Source organism: Solanum stenotomum, chromosome 10 (assembly GCF_019186545.1).
Source record: "Solanum stenotomum isolate F172 chromosome 10, ASM1918654v1, whole genome shotgun sequence".
Lineage (NCBI taxonomy): Eukaryota > Viridiplantae > Streptophyta > Magnoliopsida > Solanales > Solanaceae > Solanum > Solanum stenotomum.
This window is the reverse complement of record NC_064291.1, coordinates 30,260,697-30,273,397: the sequence shown is the minus strand read 5'-3', so window position 1 is coordinate 30,273,397 and position 12,701 is coordinate 30,260,697. Positions and strand designations below refer to the sequence as shown.

Genomic DNA, 12,701 nt, shown 5'->3' with positions numbered 1-12,701 from the left:
TTGAGAAGTTCAATTTGGAGATTTTTTAAGTGGGTTTCTAATATTCTACAAATTGAAGCATTGTAAAAACTAAATCACTCTTACCCAATTGATGGATAATCGATTCAGTAACTATTTTTACCTTTTTATGATGTTTGGTTCAAACCCAAATTCTTGGGGTGTGATCATGTGTTTATGGATTGAATTAGTTTACGGTTATTGTTGATTACTAGTTTAAATGCTATTTTGAAGTGAGTTTAATAATTAATTGTTGTTTAATTTAAGAATTGTAGTTGCAAATGCAGTTCTATATTTTTGTTCTTGGCTTGCTCGAGAGAGAGGGTTTAGAACTAAGATTATTGATTGATGGTTTGTAGGTATTGGATTGATCTGGATTTAGCTCGAGAGAGTGAATCCAAAACCCAATCCCACACATTTAGATCGAGAGAGTGAATGGATTAAGGTGTGGGTTGTTCTTCATTGTCATGTTTGTTGATGTTCGAAAGAAATCACCTGATTCGGGGTAGTTGTTCTAGAGAAAACTATCTCCCTGATAGTCTAGCCTACTCACTGATATTTATTTATTTACTAGTAGTTGCAATTACCCATATATGTATATTTGCCTATAATCGATCACATCCCGAGAATCCTTCTACCTATTGTTATTTCAAAGTGTTTGTGAGTGCTTGTAGTTGATAATTAAAAACTAAAACCCAATTTGACATTCGTGTCACCCCTTTAATTTGATTCATGTCATTTTCGATAATTTCTATTCCTATGGCTGATTAGACCACGTTTATACTTCCTATTTAAATTTTAAACACGTACTGCTCCCTATGGGATTCGACCCCAACTTATTTAGTTGGGTTTTATACTGATTTATGATTGTTGACACCTAGAATTAGATAAGGTGTGCTTGAAACGTTAAATCAAAATGGCGTCGCTGCCGGGGAGTGGTGTTGTTTGAAATTCTTTTGGTGAAGTTGAATTGTGTTCTTTTTAGTTATAGTTGAATCTACTTATTTTGTTTTTGGTTTGTGCTGCTTGTGTTAAACAGAGGAGGAGATGATCGTAAACAGAAGTAATGGTAGCCATGTGGGCCACCAAGATGATAATGGGAACCTAAACGATGTCAATGACCGAAACATCAATGACCCAGTCCAAATGGGTGGTGTTGGTGCCATTCGTTTGCCTCTAGCTGAAAGAAATGATTTTTTCTACATCACAAGCACCGTGCTTCAACTCCTACAATTGAAAGGTTTATTCGTAGGTCTGGATCATGAGAATCCCCTGAGCATATCATGAATTTTGTTGATGTTTGTGGGCCATTCTCATTCAATAACATATTGTAAGAATCGGTCTGGTTGAGGCTGTTCCCATTTTCCCTAATGTGCTAGGCAAGAAAGTGGTTGGCGGAGTTGCCAAAAGATTCCATCACTTCTTGGATAAAGTTGGTCATAGTGTTCCAAGTGCGATTTTTCCCTCCGTCAAAGATGATGACGCTTAGGGATAATATTCAAAGCTTCAAACGCTTGGAGAGAGAGCCAATCCATGAGACATGGCTGAGATTTAAGAAGTTGGTGCTTCAATGCTCAACTCATGGACATCCAGCTAAGGTGTTGCTGGAATGTTTCTACAGAGGTTTTGATTTAGTAAACAGAGGAGTGGCTGACCAACTTTCTCCGAGTGGCATAATGCGACAGCCCTATGCAATAGCGTCTCAACTCCTCAACTGCATGACCAAGATAAACAAGGCATGGTATACTCGTGAAGACCAAACCTCTCCTCTCACTTATAAAATGACAAAAGAACAAATCATAAAGGATCAAGAGACGGACCAAAACTTGGCCAAAATGATGACCCAACTAGATATCTTGGCCAAAAATGTCATGGAATTTGAAGAGTTGTACAATAAGGAAGGAAGCTTCCAAGACAATCAAAGAGGAAGTCATCGTGCAAACTACCAAAGGCCGAGCGGTAACCAATGATGGAATAGAGAGAGAGAGAAGGATAGGTATGTTCCTCCCCATAAGCGTCAAAAGCCCAAGGACTCTGAGGGTGGCCAGACAGAAGATATACTCTCACGTATTCTCAACAATGTCTAAGAATTCGACAAAGTGTTGAAAGAGATAAAAGAGAATGTCTTGACTCTCAACCAGACAGTGACCTCTCACTCAGTCTCAATTAAGCAGCTGCAGACCAAAATGGGTCAGATTTTGTCGCAATTGAACCCAAGACAACAAGGGGTGTTGCCTAGTGATACTACGGCAAACCCCAAAAATGAAGCTTAGATGGGTACTTGCGTCGTGCCACAACGTTAACTAAGGCGCTTCTTGGGAGGCAACCGAAGTTTTTAACTCTTTATGTTTGTCTTTGAATAACTGGTGTTGATTGTGCAGGTTGAAAAGTGGAATGTGTCTGAGAATGTGCAGGTTGGCGAGCCAAGAGTCCAGTTGGCAACTCGTTGAAGAGGTCGGTGAGCATGACTTGGACCATCGTTGCACTCACAAAAACTTGAAGTGGAGTTCTGTAAAATTCGGCGGGCCTATAGTAGAATCAACGATTCACCAAACAAGTCGACGAGCCCGATCTTGACCGCCGTTTGGACCCCCAAATTAATTGGAGGTCATGTAAAACTCGGCGAGGTAAGTTACCACTCAGCGCATCACCAAGTGGTTTAGCGTGATCGACTAACACCGCCAAAAGGGCCGCGAACTGAAAGGTTTTAAAAAGACAAACTGTTTAAAATTTCAAAATCTTTCATATTCTCCCATTTCTAACCCCGTACATTCACACCCGCACTTTAGATTTCCTATATTTTGCTATTTCTCTTCGTTTGCGTGTTTGATCTCGTGAGTGGATTTGGATTACTTTGCCGCCTAGTGTATCAAAGTCCTTATTCAGTATTAAGGTTGGTTTCAGAACCCCAAACTCTAAATTAGTAGTTGAACTCGAATGTTCTTAGTAAATGTGTGTTGTTATGTGTTGGGCCTGTGTTTGAATCGTATTTGATGTTTTGGATTGCCTATTTTGTATTTCGAAATTGTGCCTAATTGTTTAAAATGATGAATCCTCGTGGTTAATGCATTAAAATCAACTTTAATTTGTTGGGTTGCATTTATTTTATATTGGGTCTTTTTGGGTGAAGTCTGAGTAGCCCTAGTTGAGCCAAATGACGTAATTTGCTCAATGATAAAGCGGGTGACGTCATTCTTAAGGGCAAAAGTCATCAAATGGACAATTTTGGCCAAATTGGGGGAAGTTTGAGTACCCCGAAGGCATGGGTCTTTTATGAATTGTATTGTGTGTGAGTTTGATTTTGATTTCGGGGGCTGCGGGCATGATTTTGGGATACGGGGTTGAAATTTGGCACATTGGGCAGTTTGGTAAGCTGGGTCGAGCTCGCCGAATGGTTCGGCGATTCGCCGATGTCCCACTTTGATCACCCTTAATTGCTTTATTTGGCTAATTAGAGTCTGTAAATTTCGGCGCGATGACTGAGCTCGCCGAGTTCACTTGGCGACTCACCGAAAGGTCCGTTTGATCGCCCTTTCTGCGCCCCTGACCCCTAAAGCACATTAGAAAATTTGGCGCACTAATCTAAGCTCATCGAGTGTTGTCGGCAACTCGCCGAAGTGCCCTGAATATCACCAAATTTCCTAATTTTTGGAAATTTTTCAGGCTGATCCTTTCGGCGTGCCTGATCTGGCTCACAAAAGTGACTCGGTGACTGGTTCGGCGAGTTTTTATGTAACCTAAATTCTGAGATTTTTCTTAAATTATTTCTAACTCTTTTCGATGTGTTTTGCAGATATGGCTAGACCTAAGGTATCAGGACGATACATGTCGCCGCGCAAACGGCAAAGAGAATCGTTATCAATGAGGATGCAGCGACATCTAAAGCAAAGGAAACTAAACTTCTTACCATGGGTGGGTAAGGCAAAGAAAAAGGCAAGGCGCCCACAGTTGAGGCACCGGATATCAGCTCCAACAGTGAGGGAGTCTACGTTACTCATCTCACCACTTCTGAGAGCGAGGGGGAAACCAGGATCCTCAGGCTGACATTTCTAAGCCTGGGGATGATCAGTTGCTACTTGCCCGGAGAGTTGAAATGCGCTCCAAGAAGATGAATAATCCATCTAGGATTCGGGTGCCTCATACTACTCCTACTCCTCCTTCTCCGATCCCAGATCAGGTTATGGTCCCTGCACCATTTGCACAGGGTCCTCCTCCTCGGTCTCTTAACAGACTAAAGTCAAGGGACTAAGGACTATCATTGAAGAGAAGAGATTGTCCACAGACGGTGTGGTGGACAGATATCCAAAGATCTGGTGCACCTTGAAATCCCACAACTTCCAGATCTTCACTAAACCCTGGGGCCCTTACATTCATAATTGGGTTCGGGATTTTTACACTACCTATGGAGCTCTAGTGCCATAGGGAAAGAGGAAGGCTGCTACTTTCAAACCAGTTGACTATGTGGTTGTCAGGGGAAGAAAAGTGAAGTGCGACAGTAACGCTATTTTGGAGTGCACTAAAAATATTGCAGATGACTACCAGAGCATGATAAAAAGGACTTCTTTGGATGACATGAAAATCTGGTTAGCCCCCATGTTATCTGACAGCACTGTTAGGTGGATCGAGGCCGGAGTGCCAATTGAGAAGAAAGACCTCAATGTTGCAGCGAGGTACTAGTTCGGCTTCATCAGTAGCACACTCATATCGTCCCAGAACGAATCTATCCTCCGCCACACAAAAGTGGATTATTTTGGATCTATCATTGTCGGGAAGAGCATCAATCTTGGTGCCATCATTAGACAGGAGATGGCCATGAGATCTAGGTAGCATCAGACATCTCTTCCTTTTTCGGTGTTGCTCACCGAGTTGTGCCGGCAAGCCCGGGTGCCACGTGATGACAAAAAGGATGTGGAAGTGATTCCCACCTCCTTGACTGACATCCGGCGTATTGAGACTGAATAGTTGAAGGATGAGGCTGAGAAGAAGAAGACAGCCCTGGTGGATACATCCCCGACTGTTAATATTGAGACGCTACCTGCAGAGGTAGTATTGCCTACTCTGGCCTCCGAGCCTTTAGGTATTACTAGCTCTGTCCATCTATGACTCTGAGCTCTTTTACCGCTCCCTTGCCTCCTAGGTATGCTACTAGTTCTGTTGCATCCTAACCTCCACTCACCTAGGCCATGCTACTATGGATAGGGCATCTAGCCCATTATGCTGATGTGTGTGCCTCCAAGCTAGAGGCTACCATCCCTGGGATGGTTGAGAGAGCTCTCACAGCTGCTCTAACACCTCTTAGAGAGTCTATTGATGCCCTCACGGCAAGGACAGAGGTGTGTGAGAGAGGTCAGGGAGCCACTCATGAAGTGATGATCCTAAAGGCCGCAATTGTAGAATTGAGAAAAGATGTGGACCAGCTAAAGTCCACAGATATGTCGATGCTTTTTGGGACAGTGGAGATCCCTGATGACCTGGACACAGATACTCCAGCTTATTCTGATGTGCCTCCGGCTACCACCGGAGATAAGGTTAGAGCTGATGATGCGGCTGCAGAGTCCAAGGCTGAGAATGATAAGGAGCAGCTCGATGTCTAGGAGGAGACCACTTATGAGGGGCTGATGGAGGTTGAGGAGGCTATGGTTCATTCAGCCATTCAGACTTCGTTGAGAGAGACTTCCATGGCAGGCTCTAGTAGAGCCGGTGTTGATGTTACCTCGGGCACTGATGCCCAAGAACAGAGTGTGACCCCGGGCATTGATGCCCCGACAGATGGAGTGACTGCGATGCAGACTTCACCCCAGGCTTAGCCTGGAAGGATGATATCCTTACCTCCCTCTCTATTGTTTTTTATTGATTTTTGTGTTTTAGTTGCATTTGAGGACAACTATTTTTCTTCTGTTGGTGGGCTGAGGTATTTCCATACCTACCTCTTGTGATTCTGTTTTATTTGTATATATTGGGTTTTATGATCTATATTGGTGTTTCGATTTTGTTTTGATCTTATCTTATGGATGTTTGAGCTTGTGGCTCATTGTTTTGAATAGAAATAGATTTTGACCTATTTTGAAAAAAAAAATTATACCACCTCTTTTGTGTGTGATTGTGGTTGTTCTTGTGCAAATTTGAGTATCAATTATGATCAATATCGATTACTTGAATAGTGTTCTTAATCGAACAAAATGAATGTGCGGCTACGATGAGGCCAAATGAAGTGGCATAGACAATGTGTGGACTTTTTGCATCTCGTTGTGACTAGCCTATTATTGAATGAGTCTGTTGTGATGAACATTGCACACTAGCTGGAAAGTGTGGAGTCTCGTTTGATATTGGTGTCAATGCCTTGTGTGATGAGCTTACCTTGAACATTGTGTGTGATGACACCTAGAATTTACCCCATTGGTCCGGTTGACTAAGTGATGCAAGCGCTTGAAATAATCTTAGGCAACAATTTTAAAGAGTGAAACAATTTGACAATATACCTCTTTTGTGGCCAACCTTGTGAGATGTGTAAACCTTGCTTGAACCCTCTTGAGCCTTATCCTTTTCTTGGAAGAAACTTGAACAATTGTGACCCCTCTTTATCCATTAACCCATAACTCTCATGAAGTGTGGTTTGTTTGAATAGCCAACTTAGGCCAAAATCTTAAGTTGGGGGTGTGGTGAAAAGAGAAGGTAAATCAAGAAGTGTGAAAAATTCCCCTAGAACAGTGGTTTTGAAAAAATAATGGAACCCCTCCATATAAAAAAAAAAGAGGAGAAGAAAAGAAAAAGAAAAAGAATAAAAAAGTTGTGAAATAAAGTAGTTGAAGTTGCAAAAGAAATGGGGTATCCAATAATCCATTTGAAAGTGAATAATAGGGTGAATTATAAGCATGATCAAAATGCTGAAGAAAAGCAAGAAAGTGATGTTTAGACCACATTTCTTTAGGGTAGCAACCACTGAGCCTAAATGACCATACCTTTACACTCAACCCCGTTACAAGCCTTGAAAAGACCTTTATGATCTTGAGTGAGCTGAAACGAATATTGATTGGAAAATAAGGGCAACTATGGGTGAAATCATGCATGTGTTCATCTTTATGAGTGTGAGAGTCATATGTGATTCTGGAACTATGAATTGTTGAAAAACTTTGTTTGAATAGGGAATCATCTTTTTGTGAGGGCATTTGAGTACCTTTGTTGAGCTTGAACTTGCATTTGAAGCAATTATTGTGAACTTGAGCATTTTTTATAATGGCGAGTCACAATTTGAATATTTGAGTGCAAAATTGGTCATTGCATGAGTAAGTTGAGTCTTGTTGTGTGCATTCATGTTGAGTCTTCTGTAGCACTGTTTGAGAAATCTTATTTGAACTGCTGAACTTGAGTTTTACTTGAGGACAAGCAAAAGTTTAAGTTGGGGCTGTTAATGAGTCTGAGATTTGGACTCATTTGGGGCTTTATTTAGATAGATTTAGTGTCCTCAAATGCTTAAATTGTGCCATAAACTGATGTTAAATCCTTGATTTTCAGGTATATGGATTGAGGAGCAAAGCAAGGACACTAACATGCAAAAAGGAACAAAACAAACTGAAGAATTGAAGAAAGGCAAGCCTGGTGATCGCCAAGAGCGTTTGGCGAATCACCGAATGGCTAGTTCTATAGCCTAAAGTTCCAGTGTGCCAGCCCTGAGGAAAGAAACCAAGTTGGTGACAAAAAAGAGCAGTCGGTGCATCACCGAGTAGTTTCGCGAAGCCAAGATAGATCGCCCAAAATTACAGACCTTGAGGATGTTGAATGCCAAGGCATAAAGGCGATGGAAGAGGTCAAAGGTCGGCTCGCCGAGTGGTTCGGTGAGGCCGACTTACTTCACCAAATGCCCATTCATAGCTTATTTTTGGCGACTATAAATTAGAATATGAACATTTAGTTTAGGATCTTTTACATCTTTGAGTAACTGAAAACATTTTTCTCTATAGTTTTTCATAGCTTTGAAGATTTTGAGAAGTTCAATTTGGAGATCTTGGAATGGGTTTCTAATATTCTACAAATTGAAGCATTGTAAAGACTAAATCACTCTTACCCAGTTGATGGATAATCGATTCGGTAATTATTTTTACCTTTTTTTTATGTTTGGCTAAAACTCCAATTCTTGGGGTGTGATCATGTGATTATGGGTTGAATTAGTTTACGGTTATTGTTGATTACTAGTTTAAATGCTATTTTGAAGTGAGTTTAATTATTAATTTTGAGAGAACAGAATTGGCTAGTTGTGTTGTAATGATTCCAGTGGTGATGCATATAGATTTTGGACTATTTGTACTTGTGTATGATGCGCCTACTGAATTATGATTGCATGTCCATATTTTGTATACTAGAACTAGCCAATGATCTTATCAGTATATTGTGGTTGTGTGTTGATATTACACGCGCTCTTTCTTTGTTGAGTATAGGACATCTTCAGGTGTCTGCTTCATGACTTCAGCTGTGAAACCTCCACTATATGAATCCAAGGATGAGTAACTTCCTTTGGGCTGACTACATATTCTTCTTTACTTTTTTAGTATTCTATTCTGACTCAAATATTTTATACTTATGTTTCTTTGTTTTGTTTTGGGGTTGCTTCCCCTATTCTGGGCTTGTTAGATCTGTTGGTACCACGACGAGGTTGTAGGGAGTTTATTCCATATTTGTTTGTTATGTTCTTTGAGTTTATGGGAACTCGACATTTTAGTTGTTTTAAGCTTATTTTCCGAAGAATTTTATGGCATGGCTTGGTTTTTAAATGATTTGATAGGTTAGGTTTGGATTGGTAGTTAGTTCTCCCACCGGAGGGTAGATAGGGTGACACTCACGTTGGATCAGGGTCGTGTCAAAATGTCTACTAAATACTGAACAAGATAAATAAACTGGAGTCGTCTAAAAGCAATGAGGTCTCACCAAATGTTAATGGGAAAAGATCCTAGTGAAGCATATGTGGCTGATCTTGAACACGTAAATATGCATCATATAAAGATGCAGTGTCAAATTGTGTCAGTACATTGAATGTATGATATGCAAAATATCTTAATGAAACAACATGCTGAACTCAATATACTAAACTAAAACAGCAAATTTGAAGGAAAACAGTAAGTTATATAGTTGTCTTGTGAACATACATCTTGTCTGTGTGAAGCATTTAGATTGGTACGGGTGTTGGACTTGAATTATTATGACCCAAAGTATACACTAGATGTGACATGGTGTATAGGACCCAAAGAGTCCATACATAAGCCACTTGACATACATACAATACAAACATAATAGAAAATGCGAGAATTTAAAAAGAATGTCTCATATTATAAAAAGATTTGACATAAAAGTGGAAGTCTAACATAGTCTCCACAAGTCATTCTTATGTCTCAAAAGAATTGGCCGAGACGTAAACCGTACACTATGTACAATGTCGGAAAACTCAAAATGCAAGAAAGTAAAGTAAATGTGACATGGTCCACGGAACAAGATGACTCACCAAATCTTCCAACTTTGGATGATTAAGCACTAGCCATGAGATTGAGGAGGAAGATAGTCGGACCCTACATTAGTGAAACAATGTAGACACAAGTATGCATTAGTACATGGGATGTACTTAGTATGAGGAATATGAATAAAATATGAAATATAATCATAAGGGGACATAATCGAAAATGTGATATGCATGACCAAGCTAAATATCATAAAAATATTTAAAGAAGAATCGTAAATCATAAACATGGTCAATACATCTTAAAACCTAAGGAAAGCTTCATAAAATCTTTGAAAGTAACTCAGTTCATTTTTTGAGATATTAGTTTTAACCGACAATAGACCATGTGAGCTATAACATGGAATCTAATGTAACTCCCACACCTAGAAGGGAGAGTCTACTTGTAAAGGTAGAGCTTTGTAAGTATCATATCATATGCAATATGTGGATCCACTAGTTAGGCCATTTAAGACAATCCTATGGGGTCACATAGTTTTGAACTAGAGGTTGCTACTAGAGAATATCTTATTTGAGTCTTCACCTCAAGTTCTCTCCGTGCTAAGTTAAACCCCAACGAAATAGCCATATTCATAAACATATCATCGTACATGAGAAAATCACAATTTAGGTACTAATACAACTTAAAGCATCCTAGAGTAGCTCTTTAAACCACGTGTAATAAAACCTTTCACTAAGAAAACCTTTCAAAATTATCGATGCTCATCTTAAGGAAACCTAAATCATAAAACATTCATTTTCTTAAATCATGCATAACTTCATGAAAACATCATTCATAGATTCAAGCTTCTTCATAAATTCATCTTTTTTAGGGTTAATATTAAAAATCAATAATAATGTATGGGTTCAAGTGAAATCAATTGGAAAGCTTATAATGAATTCAAAACAATCATAATAAGATTGAATCAACATAATTATAACCCATGAAGAATTTGAATGAAAACCTAATCCATTTGGTGAATTTGAACTTTGGAGAATTGAGAAACCTTGGGGCTCAATGGGTGAATGAAGCCCATTGATAAAGCCTACCACTACTAAAAAACTGGTAAAAACGGCGGACAGAAAAGCGACGGATGGTGTCGCTCCTCAAAGCGACAACTTTTTCAACACAATCCGTCACTTTTTAATAAAAAGAACTATTTTACAAAAAGAAGGACAACATCTCTTAGTTCGTCACTTTTTTCATAGATTTTTATGCCAAATATATGAGTAATTAATATTTATTTATTTAATATAAGTAGAGACGTCGTCAGTCGCTTTTTATTTAAAAAAAACTATTTTAAAATAAAGCAATAACCACGTTATCCGTCGTTTTTGAGTTATTTTAATTTATTAAGGGTAAAGGGACAAATATACCCCCGAACTATCGTAAATGGTATGCAAATATCCTCCATCATACTTTTGGAACATTGGTGTCCCAATTGTCCAAAAACTAGAGCATATATACCCTTTATACTAACGTACATAAACATGTCAATATCTTATCCACCGACCGACATTTATTAAATAGTGGATCGACAGCAAAGATTGTGCCACGTTTCCCTATTTAGTCTTTCATTTGAGTGAAGGACATATATGCTCTAGTTTTTGGATGGCAGGGGCATCAATGTCCCAAAAGTATGACGGAGGGTATCTGCATACCATTTACGATAGTTCAGGGGTATATTTGTTCTTTTTCCCATTTATTAAATATTTTTTAAATTAGTGACAGACGGCATCTCTTAGTCCGTCAACTTTTGGTCAAATGGCTGGTTAAAAACTTTAAAAAGTGACGGAAAATGTCGTTTAATCCATCGCTTCTAGTCAAAATGAGGGTCAAATTTTTTTAAAAAAGCAACGGAAAAGAGACGTTGTCCATCGCTTTTCATAAAATATCTGGGAGACCAGACGCGATTTTTCTCGTTTTCTCTTTCCCCTCATTCTCTCTCTTCTCCTCGGCCCTTGCGTCTGAGTCCAGGTGTCGCCGCTTTCCCAATTGTCGACGCCGCTGCCTGCTGCTCACTAGCCGCCAACTACCATCGCCGTTGCTCCTCTCTTTTCATTATCTCCTCCTCCTTTAAGGTTAGGGTTTAATTTATTCATCAACATTTTTTTCAATTTGAGTTATATTTAATTTTGTTAGTTAGTTTAGTTTATTGTGATTAGTTTATTTTGTGTTTAGTGATTGTTAGTTTGAATGATTGATTGTAAGTTAGTGTTTGAATTTTGGATTTTTTATTTTAGGATTAGTTTAAATTTGGGATTTTAGGACTAGTTTGAATTTGATATTTTAGGACTAGTTTGAATTAGGGTATTTTAGGACTTGTTTGAATTTGAGATTTTAGGATTAATTTGAATTTGAGATTTTAGGACTAGTTTGAATTAGGGTATTTTAGGAATAGCTAATTTGAATTTGGAATTTTAGGACTAGTTTGAATTTGGGACTATAGGACTAGTTTGAATTTGAGATTTTAGGACTAGTTTGAATTAAGAAATTTTAAGACTTATTTGAATTTGGGATTTTAGGATTAGTTTGGATTTGGAATTTTAGGACTAGTTTGAATTAGAGTATTTTAGGACTAGCTAATTTTGAATTTGGAATTTTCGGACTAATTTGAATTTGGAATTTTAGGACTAGTTTAAATTAAGATATTTTAGGACTTGTTTGAATTTGTGATTTTAGGACTAATTTGAACTACGGTATTTCTTGAGTTGATATTGAAGTGTTAATGTGAAGTTTGAAGTTAGTAGTTGAAGTGTTTTGAGTATAAGATGGATGTTTGAATGTCATGAATCTATTGACCATGAGTTTTCTTTAAAAAAATTAGTAATTAATCAAGTATTTTGACTTTTGAATACAACTGAATTGTGTAAATATTATCAAGTTGAGAAGTGATGAAGTGATTTTGAAGTTAAAGAAGTTAGATATGAACTTGAATTACAACTTAATTAGAACTTATAATTAATTATAACTTGAATTTATTTTAACTTGAACTTATTTAAGAATATGAACTTGAAATCTTGTTGACCTTAATTACTTAGAACATAATTTTGAACTTTATTAGACTTGAATTTAATTTGAACTTAATTAGCACTTTGAAGTACTTGAAATCTTATTGACCTTAATTAATTTGAACTTAATTAGAACTTCATTAAACTTAATTAATTTATAATAACTTGAAAAGTTGATTAGGAATATACACTTAATTTTGAATTTAATTAG

General features: G+C 38.2%; 1 protein-coding gene across 1 annotated transcript; it reads left to right on the top strand.

The window, feature by feature from the left end:
• The first annotated feature begins 5,180 nt into the window (after positions 1-5,180).
• LOC125842889 (uncharacterized) lies at positions 5,181-5,591 on the top strand. The gene has a single exon (XM_049522170.1). It carries the CDS (start codon positions 5,181-5,183, stop codon positions 5,589-5,591), a length of 411 nt encoding a protein of 136 aa, XP_049378127.1.
• Positions 5,592-12,701: the final 7,110 nt, after the last annotated feature.